Source organism: Carassius carassius, chromosome 18 (genome assembly GCF_963082965.1).
Source record: "Carassius carassius chromosome 18, fCarCar2.1, whole genome shotgun sequence".
Classification (NCBI taxonomy): Eukaryota; Metazoa; Chordata; class Actinopteri; order Cypriniformes; family Cyprinidae; genus Carassius; species Carassius carassius.
The window spans coordinates 15,178,598-15,200,359 of NC_081772.1; the positions used below are offsets into that span (position 1 = coordinate 15,178,598).

At 37.8% G+C, this 21,762-nt stretch overlaps 1 protein-coding gene across 2 annotated transcripts; it reads right to left on the minus strand.

Annotated features, from left to right (window-relative positions):
• Positions 1-353: 353 nt before the first annotated feature.
• On the minus strand, positions 354-9,266 carry LOC132092512 (CASP8-associated protein 2-like). 2 transcript variants are annotated; one of them, XM_059498772.1, is made up of 10 exons: positions 9,024-9,266; positions 8,400-8,454; positions 7,812-7,889; positions 7,565-7,668; positions 7,370-7,444; positions 7,137-7,252; positions 4,104-7,012; positions 1,409-3,908; positions 1,195-1,294; positions 354-1,112 (listed from the first exon to the last, which is right to left on the minus strand). In XM_059498772.1, exons 2-10 carry the CDS (start codon positions 8,446-8,448, stop codon positions 1,050-1,052), a joined length of 5,994 nt encoding a protein of 1,997 aa, XP_059354755.1. In that variant the 5' UTR covers positions 8,449-8,454; positions 9,024-9,266; the 3' UTR covers positions 354-1,049. The 2 variants fall into 2 exon arrangements, with proteins under 2 accessions (XP_059354755.1, XP_059354754.1); XM_059498771.1 differs by having other exon boundaries at positions 8,400-8,457.
• Between the last annotated feature and the right edge of the window lie 12,496 nt (positions 9,267-21,762).

The window sequence follows — 21,762 nt, forward strand, 5'->3', positions numbered from 1 at the left end:
TGTTGGATTGTGCTCCGTTCTCGCCGACACACACGGAAGGATCATGAATGCAACAAAACACAGCAGCGCAGATCACACTTCACTGGAGTGAGCCTGCTTCACGTTTTTATGGACACTACATATTTTAACGCCAGTAAACAAAAATTAAAACTTGTAAATTTGTAGTGAAATTTTCAGTTGTACTCTAAAATAAAATGGTTATTTTTCTTAAATACTTAATTTCTGTCATAAAATTTTTAAGTAAGATTAGGTTTAAAGTAATTTCACTCGTTGTTTTTTTTTTTTTTTTAATATTTTGGTGGGTCGTGAAATATATTACACTTGTCTAGGTGGGTCGTGGAATGGAAAAGTTTGGGAACCACTGATCTAAACATTAAACCTATTGGCAGATAATATATAGCATTTAGGTCAAAGATTTAAAAGCATCTGTAGTCTTCAGAGGTAGGTTTCAAAGGCATTGCATATGCTGCAAGTCAACTTGATGTCCTTCAAATACTTTTTTTGTTTGTTTGTTCATTTAACTGCATAAAAATCTTGTCAGCATAAACAAAACAGCAACAGTAGTACATTTTGGAATCACCAACTTGCCAAAATAAGGAACAAGTAAATTGTATGGCAATGTACAGGGCTTTATGCACTGAAAATATTATTAACTCATTATATTTATTTATATTATGTCATTTATTTACTTTGTTGTGTCTGTTTATGTCCTTGACAGGGATTGTAAAATTGAGAACAGACCACATTGCAAATGTTTCTCTATGTAATAAAATTGTAGCCTAACTGGTGTCTGCTCTTAGATAAATGTACATTTTGGTAATTTGATAAGACAGAATGTTAACAAAGAAGAAAAAAATAAGCCTCTAAAACAGGTTATACCATTTACTGCAGATCTTTTGGTAAGTTACAATTCTTAAGTGCTTTTTCAAACAGGTGACACTCAACAGAAATAGTACACTGATTTTCAGATTCAATGTATTGTATTTCTGCCTTAGAAGCCTATGGAGATTTAGCATCCATTGCCAGTTCAGTCAGTTCTGTCTTGTTGTTCAATTCTCCATTTTCCCTTTCTTCTTGAACAGCTTCATCAGTTGAGAGAATCGCTCCTCGATCTGTCAAAGAACAGCAATCATTAATTTACAACAAAGCTGTTTGCTTACTTCATATTTAAAAGAAAACAATAATGAAGCATACCTGCTCTGTTGACTTCTTTAACCTTTTTGACAGAGCACCAAATGTCTTGGGTGAAGTGCCCTTCATTTTAAGCTCAATGAGTATGTCCCGATCTTCATCCCTTTAAAAGACATTAGCTTTTTAAATTGGTTGCCTTGATTAAATGTGTATTTTTGTACTTCGTTATGCACATTGAATTTCCACTCCTGTTTTGGTATTCATTTTGTCAACTCACCTGGTCCACGTCACCACTACCTCCCCTTTCTTCCTAATTACATTTTTAGCAGATAGGTTGCTAGGGGACACCTGAGGTACTGCAACTTTGGAGTGTTTTTCTTTGGAGGATTTTGACCTTTTCTTATGCCTAGACTTGGAATGTTTATCTTGAGATTTCTTGACTTTTTGGTGCTTTGCCTTTGGTGCTGACCTGTGTTCCTTTCCTTTCCTTGACACCCTCTCGGTTTCAGACTCTGGTGCATTTGAGCTCTGAATGACGCTCTTTACTTTTCCTGACACCACCTCTGATGTTTCACTACTTTCCTCATGCGCAGTAACGCATGCTTCTTTGGAAAAATGCTCATCATTGTTGAGGGATGTTGGTTCATCACAAACACCTTCAGATGAGGATTTTTGGCTTGACTGTTGAGCTTCTATTGCTTTATCTGAAATGTGACTGGACTCATCTACTATAGCTGGGATTTTGTTCGATGTCTCTCCAGGTGTGGAACTCAGGTCGTCATGGGTCAGAGTGAGATTAGGTTTGAGCAACGGCTCTTGACATTCAGCTAATTCTGGTGCTGCTTTCCCTTCATTTCTATTACTTTCAAATGGGCCAGATGATGTTCGTCTTATTCGCACGATGAAATGATCATTTGACCTCTCCATTACCACAGCCTGCATTGGTAAATTGGGCTGGAATTGGAAACCAGGTGAATCAGAGGCCTCCCATGTCCTGCTGGGACTCGACCCACAACTAGAGTTGTCAGTGTCCAGAGAAAGGTGTATGTCCTGCTCAGTGGCATCTTCTCCATCAAGGACAGCGTCTTCACTATAATGGGCACTCAGGACACTGTTTGAGGAAGACAGTGGCTGTCCAGTTCCAGGGTGCAAGAAACTCAAATGACTATCTGACTTTAGTGGTGAGGGAATGGTAAGGGACACGGCTAGATCTTCCGCCAAGATAGAGTATGATTTCTGAGGGATTACAGTTGACTGAAGTGAAAGCCGGCATGGTTCAGAATTAGAAGGAACTTCTAACAAGCAGCTCTCATCAAGAATGGCTGGGTCTACCAGCATTTTGTTATTCGAAGCAAACTTGTAAGGGGAAATAGATGGCCAGGATGTGATGAATTTAGATGGGCTTGTTTTATTGGGGGTCATAAACCCAATCAAACTCTCCCCTCGAAGTCCTTCCTTTCGAGGTGTGCTGAGTGGACAACTTGTATTGTTGCCTATGGAAACACTGGATTCAAGGAAATCAGACCCTTGCAAAAGACACTTGAATATCTCTCCCATTTGAGAGTCGGAGACCAAGTTGAAGGTTAAGCTTGTTGTTTGCTGCTCGGTGAGAATTTCAAAGTCCTGAATCGATCCATAATGGGAGAGACGTTGGACATTGGAAGAGATTCTAGTCTCAGGTCCAGAGGTACCTTCATGGACAGACCTTTCAGAGGATGAAGTAGGAGGCTGATGTGATGTTGCCACCTTTGCCGGCTGATCATCTTCATTCATGACAGCTTTGATGTTTTTACCCCTGCTCCCAAGGCCCCTGCAAGGGAGATTGTTCGGAGGGGCCGCTCTGACAAAACTTCCTGTGTCAACTTTTGACATCTTGGCCCTGTGAAGATGCCCTGGTGTGTTAAAAGGTTTTTTTTCCACTACCTCACTTTCAGTCTCTTTTCTTTTAAAAGTTGCATTTTTATTTTCAAATGATCTATTCTTCGATGGCTCAGATCCACTTTTGAGTGCTGTGTTCAGTTCCTTGAACAAGAATTCAAACTGCCCATCCACAAATGTCCACAACTTCTGCTTGAGGTCTCCAGCTCTTTGCTCAAAGATACGATTGACAATGCCATTCTTGGTGACCTTGCTCATGATAGATGAAATTATTTGATTAAGTCTTACTTTGATGCCATTACCTTGGCAGCACAATTTTTCCAAGTCAACAGCATTAATGAATTCTATAAAAGAAGCCTGTGACATATCCACGATACAGCAGAAAGCAGTTTTAGTGACATTTTTTTGAAGCTTCATGTACTTTTTCCTCAACTCAACTCGAATTGATCCTAACATGTCCATAAATCCATCTATGGTGTAGACGGCTGTTTTCAATGGTGGGCTGACAGTTTTAAAGCGTCTTTTACTTGAGCTGGGACTGACGTTAGAAGCAGATGACTTTGAACTCTTGCTTCGCTCTGAATATTTAGCAAGGATGCAAGATTTCTTTGGGGACACTCTTTTCCCAACTGCAGATAGCTTTGGACTTGGATCAGTCCTTGAGGTTGATTTTTCCTTTTCTCTTGCAGGAGTCTGGATAAACAGAGGTCCCTCTTCTTCACTTTCACTCACTATTTCACCGTCCTCTAGCACATCTTCCTCAGTTCCACTTGCTGAGAGGGCATATTTTGTCCCTTTGTAGGAGGGAGCTGTGACAGATGTGTCAGGTGATTTATTCTCCTTGTTCATGTCCATATTTACATCATCCTCATCACAGCCAGTTGTTACAGATGAGAGATCTTGGGAAAAAAATTAAAAAAATTAAATAAAGAAATTAAAATGAGCAAGTTGTACACGTATAAATATGTTGGTACAAGATATAAAAACATGCATTTTAATCAAATGTTCAGATGAAAAATAATGCTATTCAGGACATTATGGGAAGCTTACAATATTAAACAAAGCCATATTTTTAATGAAAAATAAACTCTTACCTTTGTTAAGACTTTTAACATGTGGCTGCTTCTCAGCACTCTGAGGCTGTAGTTTCTTCACCTGACGGGCTGGGCTTGTAAGAGGGCTGAGGGGCTCTGGAATAACTTTGATGTTCCTAAGAGTAAGCATCATGGAGTCTTCATCAGGGCAAAACAAAACAGGGTTTGATGACTTTGTGCTCGGTTCCTCTTTCTCTGTGAAATCTGGCTCTGGGAAACCAGGTTGTGAAGATGACATGGTCTCCTCTCCAACAGTGGTGCTATCATTTGGATCCGTATTGTTCTCACCCCATAATGGACTTGGATGGGATTTTTCATGCAAGTGCGGTGTTTCAATCATTTTTGAATTTTCAATTGCTTCCCCTGCTCCCTTTCTGTCCTGTTTTGAAGTATCCACTTCTTCAAAATAACAAATAATTTTGCTTGGCTCAACAATATCTGCACTAATTGTGCTAGAGGAAACTTCCATGTCGACAGAACTATCAGAAATCCTAGAAGAATTAATTTTAGGAATAATTTGTGCCTTGTCTGAGGATGACACATCATCTTGACATATCCCATTTGATCTTGCTGGTAAATCCTGAGATTTGATCGGAGGAATCCTTTGTACTTCCTCAGATACATTGGTAAAAAGATCTTGTTGCTGATAACCTTCAACTCTTGAATCAGGAATATTATCTGGAACTGCCACTTCTGACGTTTTGATAGGCAAATTATTAGAGACCACAGAATTATTTACAAATCTCAGGGAATCTTCAGTGCCGTTATTACAGACATGATTTGGAGATTCTCTTGTAAGGGTTAATTTTGGTAATGAATCTTTGTCTAACATATTGGATTCTGAGATCTTGGTCTTTTTCTCCTCTTTGCTTTTATCAATCGCTGGCACTTTGTCCACAGCCTCTTGACTTTTGGTGGCATTCTCTTCTTGTACATCCATATCAGTTTGTTCAACTGAGGGCTTCTCGGAGACTACAGCGGTGAAAAGATCAACAACTTGTCTAGACTGTTTGCAAGAACTGGTAATGTCTTCTGTTTTACTTGGAGCTGTGGGCAGAGGGTCCACATCCTCTTGCTCAAAATTGTCCTGGCTGTTCTTTAATTCATCTATGACAAAGAACTCCTCCCCAGGATCAGATAAGCTGCTATTTTCAGGTGAGGCATCTTTAGATGTTACTCCAATGGCTTCTCTGGGATCAGAGGACTGCTTTTGTTTTTTAAGAGGTGATAGGGTAAGATTCAGTGTTTCCATGAAACTCAGTTTTCTGTTTGGACTATTATCCTCAGTTGTTTTGCAGGGATTGCTGCCGACAGCTACTATTGATGGTGACTCAGTTTCAAGGTGTCTGTCTTGCTTGTTCTTACTATCTTGACATTTTCCAACAACATTGTGCCCTTTAGGAGAGCTGTTTCTATTATCTTTGGTAAGATAATTTTTTGATGCTTTGTGCTTATGTACCCTATGCTCCAAATGTCCACCTTTTTTCCTTTTTCTGTCCTTGTCTATACCCTTGGCTCCAAAACAATTCTCATCAGAATTTCCATTTTTGTCAGGGCATTTGAAATCCTCCATCTTTCTAGTTTTATTATCATAGCTGTGAGACCCTTTGCTTTTTGATGATTTCTCCTTATAAACATCCTTGTGTTGAAAATCACATTTGGCAGAAGAAAAAGCTTGCACACAAGCATCAACTTGTTTCTTAGATCTTTTATCTTCATCTTTATTATCCTTTTCCTGCACACTCCTATGCTCATACTCTTTGCTACTGTCTGATCTATTGCTTCTTTCTTTGCTACTGCTGCTGCTGTTGTTACCCCCATTTCTTTTTTTACTCCTGTCACTCTCCTTCTGCCTCTTCTGCTCATGGTTTCTGCTTTTTTCAGTTCTGCTGCTCTTCCTTTCTGCACTGAAACTTTTCTCCTTTTTCCTTTCATGGCCACTTGAATCTCTTTTCTTCCCTTTGTGGCTTTGGGAATGGCTTGCTTCATCCACCAAAGTAAAAGTTGTGCTGCTCAAGCCAGAGGGTTTTGTTTCTCTGCTAGTTCTGTCTGCATTTTGATTATTCAATTGCCCTTGATTCTGTGACTCTACTTCTGCCGCGGTCTTAACTAAACTTTTGGATGACTTGGAAGAGACAGATGGTGAGGTTTTGTGTGACTGCGAGGAAGGACTTTTCGACTGTTCTGAACTTTTAAGATTAACTAGAACCTCAGGCTGCTGATTCCTGTTTTCATTGGACACAGAACTATCTTTTATGAGATCCTTTTCAGTTCTTCCTGACTTGCTGTTCTCTCTTCTCTGAGATTTTTGTGACTCAATCGTATCGTTCGAGTTACACTGTTTGTCTCGGCTTGTGCATTTTTGTGGTTTTTCTAACTTGTCTTCTAGTTCTGATGGACTGTTCTTATTGTTTTTCAAACTACAATCAGTAGTTATATCAGGAACTCTCAGTGCAGAGTCATTCGTTTTGAGAGCATTTGAAACACCTGCCACTGTAAATGTGGTGAGACTTTTTACAATCTCTGATGTTCTGTTAGGATGAACAGGTATGTACTCCTGCTCTGGTTGAACAGTGAGGGTCTGAGAACAGTAAATAGTCTTACTGTTAGATTTAGCAGCAGATTTATTCTGACACTGAAGAGGACTGTCAAGATCAGTTCTAGGACATCTCTGGAGCACCTCAAATGGTTGTGGTGTTTTAGTTGATGTTGTTGGTGGATTTGTGCAGTAATCCGACAGTTGGTTTCTACCTTTGTGCTGATTTACGTCATTCAGAACATTCTCTTGTCTAGAATCTTGTGATTTCAAAACAGAACATGTAGAATTGTTCAAACTGGGCCTTGTGTTTGCCGGACCAATTTCCATTTGAGATCGACAAACATTTTGACCATAACTTCCTCGACCAGACCTGTGATGACAACACACAAAAACAGGGAAGTGAGTTTTATATAAAACAATCCAATCCCTACACAAGCCAGGCTTTGCACCAAACATCTGTTTGCTGATCATAGTACCAGAGTTGGAGTTTTTACCTGCTACTGAGTCTGCTAATTTCCCCATCCTTACGCACAATCTCCATTCTAGCCGTCTTGATGAGAGAAGAAATGTTCTTCTTCAGCAGTATGTTTTCACTGTTCAAACTGGAATACTTTAAATAGAAAAAGTGAAAAAAAAACAGACTGTTTATTCAAAGATTGTAACTCATTTGTGGTGGTATTTATTCAGCATTAATGTATAATAGAACAACAGTTAAAAGGAAACACACCTTTGTCTGCAGTAGCTGAAACTGTGAGAGCAGTTCCTTAACTTGCTTTTGAGCTCCATCAAATTTGTGCTTTAACTGTAATAAAAGATAAGTACAATGAGACAACATAGCTTTTCTGTCCATATCTTCACTTTTAAATGCAAAACCAAAACAACAGCATGCCATGCAACCATATTCAAAGCTCAAGTCACATACCTCATTATAAGTTGCCTCCTTTTCTTCTTGTTCTTCCCTGAAAATGTACTCATATATATCCATTGATTCCATTGTGTGTGGAGAAAGGAGAGGGTTGACTTTAACTAATTAAAAAAAGGACACTATGATAATGACTGAAATCTAAAAAGATTTATCCTGCCATTTATCTGACACACATACTTCAACAAATTACTTTCAATAAAAACTATGTACTGTACTCAATTCAAGACTCATTAATGAAACCCACTTCTGTTCCCATCAATCTTAGGGCTGTTTTCCAGGCCAGAGTATATATCCACCGAGTCCTCAATGTGATGCAGAGTACCTGTAACAAACACTGATATGTCATAATGCAACAACAACTCCAGCATACACACTTGAACAATACATATGTTACGTTTTCAGAGCTCTGAATACCTTGAACCTGTTAAGACGAAAAAATGGGGAATAGAATAAAAAAAACACTTAATATAATAAATGACATACAGATCAAATAACATACGATAAACAGATATTATGAACAGCACACTCATATGCATCTAATGCTTTTATCTACATTTGGTTGAATCTGCATGACATGCCTTCGATCTTATGAAACTGTTGAGGAATTATTGAAGTTAGCTGAATATCTACTGTAATAATTGGTTATTTTTAAATGCCTTTCTTGTGTATTACTTTTAAAATCAATTTGCAGTATAAAATAGTGATAAAGGCTTAAGTAAATACTAGACAATAGGTACAATACAGTAACACTCAGCTGATCCTTCCTGAAAACAGCATGATAACAATGATAAAATAAAGAAATGTCTGTTGCACGGGAGAGAAATGCTCTTACCAAAAGGCTTGTCATCAAGATCACCATAAAGTTCATCCATTAAATCCATGTTAGTCTGCTAACGAAATACAATAAATAGCACAGTAAGTTCCTGATAACAGTGACAATACCAGCAACAGTGGGCATGTGTCAGTTCAACTTCACCACTTCCTGTCATGTCAAGTCAAGTCACCTTTATTTATATAGCGCTTTAATAAAAATACATTGCGTCAAAGCAACTGAACAACATTCATTAGGAAAACAGTGTGTCAATAATGCAAAATGATAGTTAAAGGCAGTTCATCATTGAATTCAGTGATGTCATCTCTGTTCAGTTAAATAGTGTCTGTGCATTTATTTGCAATCAAGTCAACGATATCGCTGTAAATGAAGTGACACCAACTAAGCCAGAGGCGACAACGGCATGTAGTGAGAAACACCGTACTGTAATCATTTGAAACATGATGTTAAAAGAATGAACTAAAGAAAGAATCAACTTAATATTAAACTGGAGACGTAATACAAACTACGCTTGTGCGATCGTGGATTTAAGTTACACACACTCCGACAAATTAAGCGACCAAAAGAAATTATTCCTATAGTATGTTCACAAAGTGAAATCAAATGACAGTATATGAACAATACCTGTATCTCTGGTGGTGAGCTGACGACAACAGGCGGATATAAAACTGTAAGATGAGCCAAACACTTCAGAGCGGACTTCAGGATCTGACAGCCGAGCTAATGCGCTGGTAACTTATAATGACATTTACTGTTAATTATTCCCAATTTTCTTGTAGACAGCGATTTAAACATTTCTTGTAGCATACTTCCACAGCTCCGCGCCAACCTCTCACCATAGACGTTCGCCAAACCGGAAGTGACATAATTTTCCCGCGGTCTCTCTTTTTCTAAAAGAATGCCATTAAAAACAATACAAAAATACTGAGATATTTATAATATAAAGATGTATTTTCTTAGCTAATTTTCTAATTCCTAAGCAATTGCTCGCATATTTTTAGGCTTTTTTAGATATGCTACAATGCACTTTTCGATTATTATATTTTTCAGTTCTGGTATGCTGTGTTTATGGTAGTTTATACGTATGTGTATGTCGTTTCTTCTGGTGCTTTAAAATGAGAATTGGAGACTATTTTTTAAAACCTGTATATTTAATCCCTTTTTAACTTTTCAGTCGAAATTGGTTAATTTTGAGTATAGCAATGTATATTATTCTTTAAATGGTGTAACAGAAAATAATGTGACAGAATTATTAATTTGACAGAATGTAAAGCATGCCTCATCATATATTATTGCTGGCCAATGTATACAGATTGCAACCATTTTAAATCTTAAATCAAACTACTGTTAAAAAAACATCCTCCAGAGCTTGTGTCATTGCCAAATTGCCTAACGTTACACTGAACTCGTTTACAAAAATAAATTAAATGGACCTGATAAATGTGATTGGTGTATGGCTACAGCTCTGTGATTTGACCAAATATGATAAAGTTACATTTTGAAGAGCAATGGAAATTAAATGCAGCTGTTGCACATACTGAACAACTAAAAACTTATTCGTTACATATTTAAACGTTTCTTGCAAAACATTTGACAAAAACAAATCTTCAGCGTGTTTGCAGCACAGAGAGCGTTAGCTCCACAACACAGTCGAATGGTCCGGAAGTGCTCTTCATTTACTCACATGTGGACATGGATTTTAATACTGACGTGAACGTGCTCGCTGTGTTGTGACACAACCTAGACAGTCAAGCGAGTGATGAATCTTATGGTTCCCGGCCATCACGCAGAATACTCGGAATATTAAAGCCTTGAGCAGCCGCAGATCGAGGCGAGCCTGGAATTCAGCCTGACATCTCTAGGTGCAATTTCAAGACATATAAATAAAAGTCACAACGAACTCAGCAAGTATCTCGCAAAACAGGTAAGTCAGAACCTCTGAGCACTTTGTAAGACCGTTATAATAAGGCTTTTAAAAGTCTGTTTAGCATATGCAGAGTACAACGTGTGTCACAGCACACTGTCCCACGTTTCTGTAACGTTAGTTCACATTCTTCTCATTGGTGCTTTATACTGAGGTTATTGTTTAAATTAATAATATCATAGAATCATGCCCTCCATGAGCGCTTGTGCAGTAGGGGTAAAATCTTTGCGTGGCAGGGGCAGCTGCCACTGAGACTGTGGGACTGGAGTGCCTGTGTTTCATAGCTTCTTACTAGTGACGTCATGGTCAGAAGGTATTGCTAATTTGTAGATCAGACAAAGCCTCTCAGAAAGTCCAGAAATTCATCAGAACTTTTCATAATATCCTCAAACTATAGCTTTGCAATTTCTAATTCTTTTTGCTGTGTTTTTTAAGTTACACTGCCCAGTGCCTAGCCCTGGTATCCCATGTGACAGATAACCAGAAAACAATATTTTTGAGGAAGGTGCTTTCGAGTGAAGAGATTCTGCGTCTGAAAATGTTTCATTATCTTTTATGGTGATTTTTATCACTTTGTTCTAATTGTTCAGAAGTAAGGTCAATAGCTTTAACTCTAAACAAGTGATAATATTGTTTGTAGGTCACTTGAGGAGACAGAGCAGCTGGAAGTAGAAAAGGCTTTGGTTTTGGCCAATCAGGGCTCAGCAATATGGCGGAAAGAGAAAATAAGATCACTCGTGGTCAAGTGGTGACAGAAGACCTGACGCAGAGCATTTCTGTGGTGTGAGGAGTGATTCTACCTAGACAGACCCCTCGACAGGCTAAACAGGCAAGACAAAAATACAAAAACAGAACATTAAGCCTAAATAAAAAAAAAAAAAAACATATTTCTTCCAATACTTCTATTAGTGTAATATGGGAGAATGTACATGAATGTACAGAATGCACATGTCATTCTCATACAAATTTGAGCAGTTTGGTGCTGGTGGATTCAACCTGTCAAAATCTTCGGCGACTTTCCATTGCAGTGGCATCCCAGAAGCCTGTTCTTTTGGAAAGGCCAATTGGATGTGGAAGAACTGCTCTTGTTGAATATCTTGCTGCTGTCACTGGGCATGTTAAAGCACCTGACATCCTTAAAGTTCAGCTTGGAGATCAGACTGACAGTAAGGTGAGATTTGCAGAACTTTCATTTCATTTTGCTCTTTATAACTTTACCATATTTTCAGTTTATCTGCTGTTAAAGGGATAGTTCACCCAAAAATGAAAATGACCTAATGATTTACTCACCCTCAAGCCATCCTAAGAGTATATGACTTTCTTCTTTCAGATGAATACAATCGGAGTAATATTTAAAAATGTCCTGGATCTTCCAAGCTTTATAATGGCAGTGAATGGGTGTAAGATCTTTTACACACACACACACACACACACACACACACACACACACACACACACACACACACACACACTCTGCCAGCCAAAAGTTTGGAATAATTTATTCCTGTGATGCCAAAACAGCCTCCAGTTTTCAATATGCTAAGAAAAATTCTAAACTACATTTTTTTACATCAGTTTAATAATGATTAAAATCCTTATTTTTAGGACATTTTACGGTGGAGGAGGCTGGCATCGACCGGAGAGTTCACATGCTGCACTTCTGATCAAATACTGGAGTAAACTGCAGATCGGCAACATGAGCCGAGAGGAACTAAAACAGGCAAGCTGTCCCCTAACACCAAAATAGATTTTGTATGGGTCCTGATAAAATTTTTCATCTCTCATATTGTTTCTCTGTTCAGGTCCTAATGAAGAGGTACCCTAACCTGGCAGTTGTGGTAGAGCGTCTTTTGGACATATTCTGCAACCTAACAGGAGACAGACATCAAACGAGCTCCAGTCCACAGCGTCCTAGTGAAGCCCAAAACATATCAGATGAACACATGATCACCTCACTGGAAGGCAGAGGCCTCTCACTGAGGTAACACTTTTCATTACATGAGAAAATGTTCAAAATCATAGTTGCATTATTATAAAAAGTATGAAAAATTACAATTGTAAATAATAGAGTAATGATATACTGATACAAAGTTATGTACTTCACGTTTCCAGACTATTTCAAGCTAATTAGAACCTTCTCTAAATCATCAGATTTGTATTTGTGCAGTTTCTTTTAAATGCCTGTGGGCATTAACGAATATCACTGCATCGAGAAATGACACCATAGACTTACCAATAAATGATGAGTGTCATTTAGGAGCTCACCATGTAACAAATGGTTCAACTAAAGCAGTGACACTACAATAAATCCCTTACACCAGTGTAGCATTAGAGCAGAGTTGTGGTATATCAGTCTATGTCCATCCGTTGTGTATTCGGGCCTCAGGCTGTTCATCAGCTTTCCACTGGACACTGCTGCAGTCAATGACACATTGATCTCTCTGTTCCCACTGTGGAACCCCAGCCAGAGATGCAGTGGGAGATTTGGGCCGGGGCAAATCGTTTATTTAACTAGCTTTGTTTAATAGATACCACACACTGATGAAGAGTGTCATACCTGTGTTGTAGAGGCATTTTATGTATTTATTACTTTTTTCAGTACATATTCAAAGCATTTAACAATATTTTTTGTAATATCAATTTTTTTTAAATATTTGTCTTGATGCTTAGGGTAGTCATGAATTTGCCTCTATTTTGAAGCTCTAAAAGTGTGTCAGATGCGAGGGCTGTCCTGTCAGGAGAAGTTCAGTGGTGTGGAGACCCTGCTGTTACTAATCAATACACTTCCACTTTCTCGCTCAATCCCCTGCTTTGTAGAGAACCTGGGTGAAAAAAAATTGAGCAGCCAGTCTGCCTGGTCATGCCCCTAGCAATGTTTGGCTCACTATGACTGCGTTTATTTGAAGAAAACAGTAATATTGTGGAACATTATTACACTATAATAACTAAGTTTTCTATGCTAATATATTTTAAAATGGAATTTTGTCCTGTGATGCTATTACTCCAGTCTTCATAGTCATGTGATCCTAGAGAAATCATTCTAATAAATTATTTTTTTTGATTGATAAAAATGCAAAAGAACAGCATTCATTTGAAATAGAAATCTTCCTTACTTCCTTGAGTTACTTTCTTTGCATCTTTGGTAGTAAAAAAGGTGTCTTATTTTCCTTTTTTTTTTTTTGTAATTATTTTTTTAAATTGTTTTTACAGAGACTTGCTGAAATGGTGCGAGAGAATCTGCTTAAATTTTGACAGCTCTGGTGCTGTATATATATATATATATATATAATTTTTTTTTTTTTTTTTTTACCTTCAGGCTATGGATTGCTTCACTGCCATGCTCTCCAAATCTGAGAGCAGACTCAAGATGGCAGAGATCATTGGCAGCAAACTCAACATATCCAGAGAGAAGGTGGGACTCTGCACCAATCTGTTATCTCTTTACTGACACAAAAACCTGGAGATAATGGAGAATTTTACAATTCCCTGTAAAAGTTTATATTTGTGATATTCAAACCTGGAAAACTCACGGAAATTTGTAAAATCTTAGAAAGATCAATGAAATTTATGCTTAGATATTGCTTGTTGTGAGAGCTTTTGTTGTTGTTTTTTGGATACAATCAAAAATGACTTGGAAAATTTATAGGTCTGAAATTGTACAATATTACAGTTATGGCCAAAAAGCACCCTGTTATATTTCTCCCTGTTATACTTTCTGCATAATCAGAGAATAACCTTACCCATTCCCATTCATCTGACTCGCTCTTCCCCTTTCAATCTACTGTTACAAATGGAGTAACTGCCAGCCTGGCTGTGCCAACATTGACCCCTGTGTGGAAGGCACCCTGCTGAGAAATTGAGTCAGTATGGGATTGATTTGTTAAAGGGGTCACCGGATGCTACATGCACTTTTACAAGTTGCTTGAATTGAAATGCGTGTTGGCAGTGTGTGTACACAACCACCCTATAAGGTTTTTATTTAATCACGTTAAATCATTTCCCCTTTCTCAAATCGAGCCAATCTCAGATGCCTGTCTGTGTGATGTCACCATTGAGAAATTTTTAAACAAACCATGTTATAGACTTTACATTAAGACTCTAAAGAACTATATCAACTTGTGGAATATGGGCATCTGATGACCCCTTTAACTGTGCTGTTCAAGACAGGGAATACAACAACCTTGAGCATACCAGAAGAAAATGAAACAGGATTCCTTTATTGGTCGTGATGCATATGAACACATTGATTTAAGGATAAGTGAGGACTGGAAGACACTTATTTTTACATTTGTACATTTAGTAGATGCTTTTATCCAAAGAAAAAGGGTTTTGTCAAAGAGGCAAAAATATGCGTAATATACAATGGCAGGTTTATTAGACAACTAGAATAGAAATCAAGAGGAGTAATGCAAAGAGGAAAAAGAAGTAAAGAAGAAATAGTTTGGATGAAGGTTGGCAGCTGCTTCTGCAGTAGACAAGCAGAGAGGGTGAAGGTTTTGGAGAGTGATTTTGTGCCTCGTTGTGAAAGAACAAGAAAGCATTGTTTGTTCATTGACCTTAGCTGGCAGGAGCGAGAGTACAGTTATTTTCCCAGAGATATCTCAGTGTTGTAGAATTGGTTTTACAATTTATTTTTAAATGCATTCAGTCATAAGCAGTGTTGGTACTGTCAATTGAAGAAAAAAAAAGTCTCAAATGAAGTACAACCCGAATTCCGGAAAAGTTGGGACGTTTTTTAAATTTTAATAATAATGAAAACTAAAGGAATTTCAAATCACATGAGCCAATATTTTATTCACAATAGAACATAGATAACATAGCAAATGTTTAAACTGAGAAATTTGACACTTTTATCCACTTAATTAGCTCATTTAAAATTTAATGACTGCTACAGGTCTCAAAAAAGTTGGCACGGGGGCAACAAATGGCTAAAAAAGCAAGCAGTTTTGAAAAGATTCAGCTGGGAGAACATCTAGTGATTAATTAAGTTAATTGATATCAGGTCTGTAACATGATTAGCTATAAAAGCTTTGTCTTAGAGAAGCAGAGTCTCTCAGAAGTAAAGATGGGCAGAGGCTCTCCAATCTGTGAAAGACTGCGTAAAAAAATTGTGGAAAACTTTAAAAACAATGTTCCTCAATGTCAAATTGCAAAGGCTTTGCAAATTTCATCATCTACAGTGCATAACATCATCAAAAGATTCAGAGAAACTGGAGAAATCTCTGTGCGTAAGGGACAAGGCCGGAGACCTTTTTTGGATGCCCATGGTCTTCAGGCTCTCAGACGACACTGCATCACTCATCGGCATGATTGTGTCAATGACATTACTAAATGGGCCCAGGAATACTTTCAGAAACCACTGTCGGTAAACACAGTCCGCCGTGCCATCAGCAGATGCCAACTAAAGCTCTATCATGCAAAAAGGAAGCCATATGTGAACATGGTCCAGAAGCGCCGTCGTGTCCTGTGGGCCAAGGCTCATTTAAAATGGACTATTTCAAAGTGGAATAGTGTTTTATGGTCAGACGAGTCCAAATTTGACATTCTTGTTGGAAATCACGGACGCCGTGTCCTCCGGGCTAAAGAGGAGGGAGACCTTCCAGCATGTTATCAGCGTTCAGTTCAAAAGCCAGCATCTCTGATGGTATGGGGGTGCATAAGTGCATACGGTATAGGCAGCTTGCATGTTTTGGAAGGCTCTGTGAATGCTGAAAGGTATATAAAGGTTTTAGAGCAACATATGCTTCCCTCCAAACAACGTCTATTTCAGGGAAGGCCTTGTTTATTTCAGCAGGACAATGCAAAACCACATACTGCAGCTATAACAATAGCATGGCTTCGTCGTAGAAGAGTCCGGGTGCTAACCTGGCCTGCCTGCAGTCCAGATCTTTCACCTATAGAGAACATTTGGCGCATCATTAAACGAAAAATACGTCAAAGACGACCACGAACTCTTCAGCAGCTGGAAATCTATATAAGGCAAGAATGGGACCAAATTCCAACAGCAAAACTCCAGCAACTCATAGCCTCAATGCCCAGACGTCTTCAAACTGTTTTGAAAAGAAAAGGAGATGCTACACCATGGTAAACATGCCCCGTCCCAACTATTTTGAGACCTGTAGCAGAAATCAAAATTGAAATGAGCTCATTTTGTGCATAAAATTTTAAACTTTCTCAGTTTAAACATTTGCTATGTTATCTATGTTCTATTGTGAATAAAATATTGGCTCATGTGATTTGAAAGTCTTTTAGTTTTCATTTTATTAAAATTTAAAAAACGTCCCAACTTTTCCGGAATTCGGGTTGTACTAAAATTGTTAAAAGTACCGTATTTTCCGGACTATAAGTCGCACTTTTTTTCATAGTTTGGCTGGTCCTGCGACTTATAGTCAGGTGCGACTTATTTATCCAAATTAATTTGTCATGAACCAAGAGAAATGATCCAAGAGAAAGCAATACCGCCTACAGCCGCGAGATGGCGCTCTATGCTGCTCAGTGCTCCTGTAGTCTACACTGAAGACATAGAGCGCCCTCTCGCAGCTGTAGACGGTAATGCTTTCTCTTGGTTCTAAATAAATGCGACTTATAGTCGAGTGCAATTTATATATGTTTTTTCCTCGTCGAGACATATTTTTGGACTGATGCGACTTATACTTAGGTGCGTAAGTCGTAAAAATACGATATATATATATATATATATTTATATATATAATTATACACATACTCACTGGCCACTTTATTACACCTTGCTAGCAGAGGCGTCGGACTGGGGGTAAAAACAGTACTGATTACCAGGGCCCCAAAGGAAGAGAGGGCCCTTTAAAAGACTGCAATATATATTTTCGGGGGGGCATTAGGGCCCGGGATCTTGTGCAGCGCCCCTGCTTGCTAGTACTTGCTAGTACTCAGAGATTTTGGTCAATATTAACATGACAGTTGCTGCAGATTTGTCGGCTGCACATCCATGATGTGAATCTCCCGTTCCACCAGATCCCAAAGCTGCTCTATTGGATTGAAATCTAGTGACTGTGGAGGCCATTTGAGTAAAGTGAACTCATCGTCATGTTTAAGAAACCAGTCTGAGATGTTTTGAGCTTTGTGACATGGTGCATTATACTGCTGGAAGTAGCCATCAGAAGCGGTCAGCAACAATACTCAGGTAGGCTGTGGTGTTTAAATAATGCTCAATTGGTACTTAGGGGCCCAAAGTGTGCACAGAAAATATTCCCCACACCATTACACCACCACCAGCCTCAACAATTGAGACAAGGCAGGATGGATGCTTTCATGTTCTTTACACCAAATTCTGACCCTACCATCTGAATGACCTTCATTAGGTCTCCATTGCCATCCATATAACAGCAAACTGACTTGCCTTACTAAACAAACTAAACTCTTACTTTTAACAAAATCTTCCCTTCTTTTTTCCCCCAGTTTTTATTTGGCTGTTCGTAATGAGGCTAACACTCGGCTAGTAGACGGTACGGGTCACAAGCCTCACCATAGCTTGCGTAATCTGTGCCGAGCTCTGAAGTATGTGACCTCTGACCCCTGCTGCAACATCCAACGCTCCCTCTATGAGGTCATATATTTGTCCTCCTCATCGTTTCTGCATGAATTGTTAATGTTTTGAGAGTCTATTACATAGTGAGTTGTGTATGTTGCAGTAAATGTGTTACTTGATGCCAAAATTGAAATACCATTTTTCTCATCATGTAAAGACAAATGAACTTGACTTTCTCTGGGAATGGATCTTTCACACTGTGCCTACAGTAAAAGTGAGCAGCATGAGAAAATAAAGAGCTAAATCGTCCTGCTATATCATTATGAATAATGCTGTCTTTACTTCACCATGCGCAATCTAGACAGCTTGATTGATTATAGTGAAAGCAATCTAGTGTTGTCACATCACTACATGCTGCTCTTTTACAAATTAGATTGGATGTCAAAGACCCATCGGCACTGCATTGTCCACAGTATATTTTGCATACAGTATTCAGTGACAACTAAACTGTACACAGTACACTGTATTTTGGAGTTTATTTACTAATATCAGTATCTATCCATTCATAATGGGGTTCCAGCTTCTGCAGGTCAAAAACTGGTTATTCTATAAGTTAATATAATAGCCTAATTAAAAAAACAGGTCACATTAGATGGTGTTTTTCATCGTGGTGTCTTCTACAGTGTCATTAAATTTCAATTCACGTTTGTTGTCATTATTGAAAGTAAGTTGGATTTTTTTTTATTTTCCTTAGTTGTTTTTACATTAATTTAGTTGATTTTGAGTAACCAGGTTGTTTAAGCTTTATGCAGTTTCTTTCCTCATCACTAGTTGCCGCTCACCATTGACCAACTTTATTGACTATAGTTAATGCAACAAGTTTCTAGACCAATCATTCTTTGTGTTTGACATAAATAGAAAATAGTCATTTAAATAGGAAAATATAAATTTTGGCTTCGGGTAATATCAAGTTTTTCTATAGCTCTGGTCTGCATGGGACCTTATATATATACCTTATATATTATGTAGATGTTTAATATCTTCTGCAGGGCTTCTGTCTGAGTTTTCTCACTCAGCTAGATCGCAGCTCTTACCCCGTTGTGCAGAAACTGGTGTGTCAGTAAATACTAGGAGGAAATGTGAAATGTCTGAAATGGGTAATCAGCTCAGAGCTACACTGAGACTCTTTGATCCATCTCAATGTTTGTCTGAAGATATAGACTGTAGATATGCTTTGTGTGTAAATGATCCTGTGCTCTCTCTTCAGCCAATGCCTCACCCAAAGGACTGTTTGTGTGTGCAGATAAAGGAGTACTGGCTGAGTCGGGGTGACATGGAGCTTACTGTAGACCCCAGTTACATATTCACACCCTTCGTCAAGCTCAACCTAAAAGAAGATCTGGCTCGGGTAGTGTCCGCTGGCCGGGTAGGAAATCCCACCCCTAATGTGTCCCTTGTGACGTTCTCTTCCAGCAGCAGTTTTAACATCAATCCCACTATCAATATATATTACAATATATATTTCATATGCAACATCTCTATTCATTTGAGTGAGGGTTCATAACTGTTGTAAGAGATGTGATATAACTCGTATATGTACTATATATATATATACAGATATATATATTTATATATATGTGTGTGTGTGTGTGTGTGTGTGTGTGTGTGTACTTGCCATCCTGCCATTCATCTTAGGATTTTTAATTCTTGTCATATTTATTACATACTAGGAATAATTTTACATAGTCCTTGCTGTTTTGTCTACACAAGTCTTATATACATTTGTCTTTCCTCTGTTCTTGTGTGTTTCTTCTGTGATTAGCATCCATCCAGTGCTCATTCAGGGGGAAACGTCTGTAGGAAAGACGAGTCTGATAAAATGGCTTTCATCTGCCACAGGAAACCAGTGTGTGCGAATCAATAACCATGAGCACACAGATATCCAGGAGTACATTGGCTGCTACTCCTCTGATGAGCATAGCAAACTTGTCTTCAAAGAAGGTAAAAAAGCTTTGGTGCACACATTAGGATGAAAATGTAGAAGTATATGAATCTCTTATAATGCTTACATTACAATTATTTATGTGAAAAATTATGTACTACATGAAAAAGTTACTAACTGCATGTTATTATAGGCCAGGCTTAAATGCAACAATCTTGCTCCATCTTTCTACCCACTAAGGGGGCTGAAACAATTGAAGACCCTTGACTTATGCTAATGATGTTAATGAATTTGAAGTATTTACTGCCATGTGAGATGGTAAAGAAGATCGTCGTCTTTCCTAATGTATAGTTCAGTGTTTGATTGACCTTATGTTTGTCATATTTTGATGTAAACAACATATGTTTTTTTATTTCCCTGAAGGCGTGCTCATCAATGCCATGCGGAAAGGTTAATGGATCATTCTAGATGAATTGAATCTTGCCCCCACTGATGTCCTCAAGGTCCTGAATAGATTGTCGGAAGCTCTTCATCGCCGAGACCCAGAAAGTGTTCAAAGCCCACCCCAGATTCATGCTCTTTGCCACCCAGAATCCTCCTGGGCTTTATGGGGGCAGAAAGGTCTGTTCAATACATTTTTATAACTGGAATCTGCAACAATAAATCAGGAACTAATTGGGAGGTGCTGATGTGCTGATTCTGACATTACTGCTCGAGAAGGCCTAATGAATATTAAAGCACTAAATTAATTAAATCCAAACATCCTGTAGGGGCTAAGCCAAGTCTCTTTCATTTTGTGCAGGTTTTGTCTTGAGTGTTTAGGAAAAAAATGAATTTGCTATTTATGTTTCGACATCATCTGAATCTATGCAATTAGTAAATACAAGTTATCCCCATTTTTTTTCAGTTAATTTAGCATTAATAAAATTGTTTAGCCTTAATAAAACAATAATAACATTTATCTTAACATTATTGGAATTATATTTACAGCAATGAAATTACTTATGTAATTAAAATCTTGAAATAAATATACATTTTAAATTGTAATATTTAGTATATTAATACATGTGCATTCTCCACGTTAGGATTCCATATTGGATATCAAAGTACCCATATTTAAAGGGCCAGGTGAGCTGCCGGAGATTCGCTCCTACATTCCCCTTACCCTTCTACATTATCTTGTGAAATGTGATACTTGCCTATAACTGTTTAAATAACAATAAAACTTTTTTGACATGTTTTCATTATGGTCTTAATTAACAGTTGACTTTTGTAATGCAAAGCTGCAGATGAAGACTTTTAAGCTTGACAGATTTGATGAATAATTCACATTAATGTACCTCTATGGATAACCTTTCTGGAATAGTAAAAGTGAACATTAATTTTGAAGCTGTAGTTGTTAGGGTTAGGTTCTACATGATTTGGAATAAATTTGTTCTATTAATCTGGCATGTGAATGCATATTTATGCTGTTGTAGTTGTCCTTATTTAGCAAATTGTTAGCAATTTACCTTGGAGTTATGACTATATATTTTTTTGTAAAACAAAATGTGAAAATCTTTTCAACTAATGTAAATCACAGATCTTTTACTCATAAATCAAAAACTGATATTCTAGAACCTGACTCCTAATAGAACCCATTATTGGCAATACTAATTCAATTCTGAGTTTATGACTACAAAACAAACAGCTCTATTTAAAAAGTTAATATATTGTTTATATATTTATGACCAGCAAACACAACTTTGCCTCAATTAAGGCAACCTCTTAACAACGATGTATCGGAAGTTTATTTTTATTATTGGTCCCATTTTTCATTTTTTTTCCATGTTCATAACGTTGTTTTATTACATTATTTTTCTTTATTAGATTTTTTTTGTGTAATGTGTATTGTTTATATATTTAGTTAATTCAGTTTACCTCCACTTTTATTTTGAAAAAACATTCTCGGCCCATTGCCTTTTAAGTTGAAAAGCAGCGACGCGAGCGATTT

Bases quoted from the DNA above. Each gene is read 5' to 3' on its own strand.
- LOC132092512 (XM_059498772.1), bottom strand. From the start codon at position 8,448: ATGGATTTAATGGATGAACTTTATGGTGATCTTGATGACAAGCCTTTT. The intron at 7,253-7,369 runs GTGTGTTTCCTT...TTCTATTTAAAG, and splicing joins TTCAGCTACTGCAGACAAAG to TATTCCAGTTTGAACAGTGA. The intron at 1,113-1,194 runs GTATGCTTCATT...GTTCTTTGACAG, and splicing joins TAAAGAAGTCAACAGAGCAG to ATCGAGGAGCGATTCTCTCA.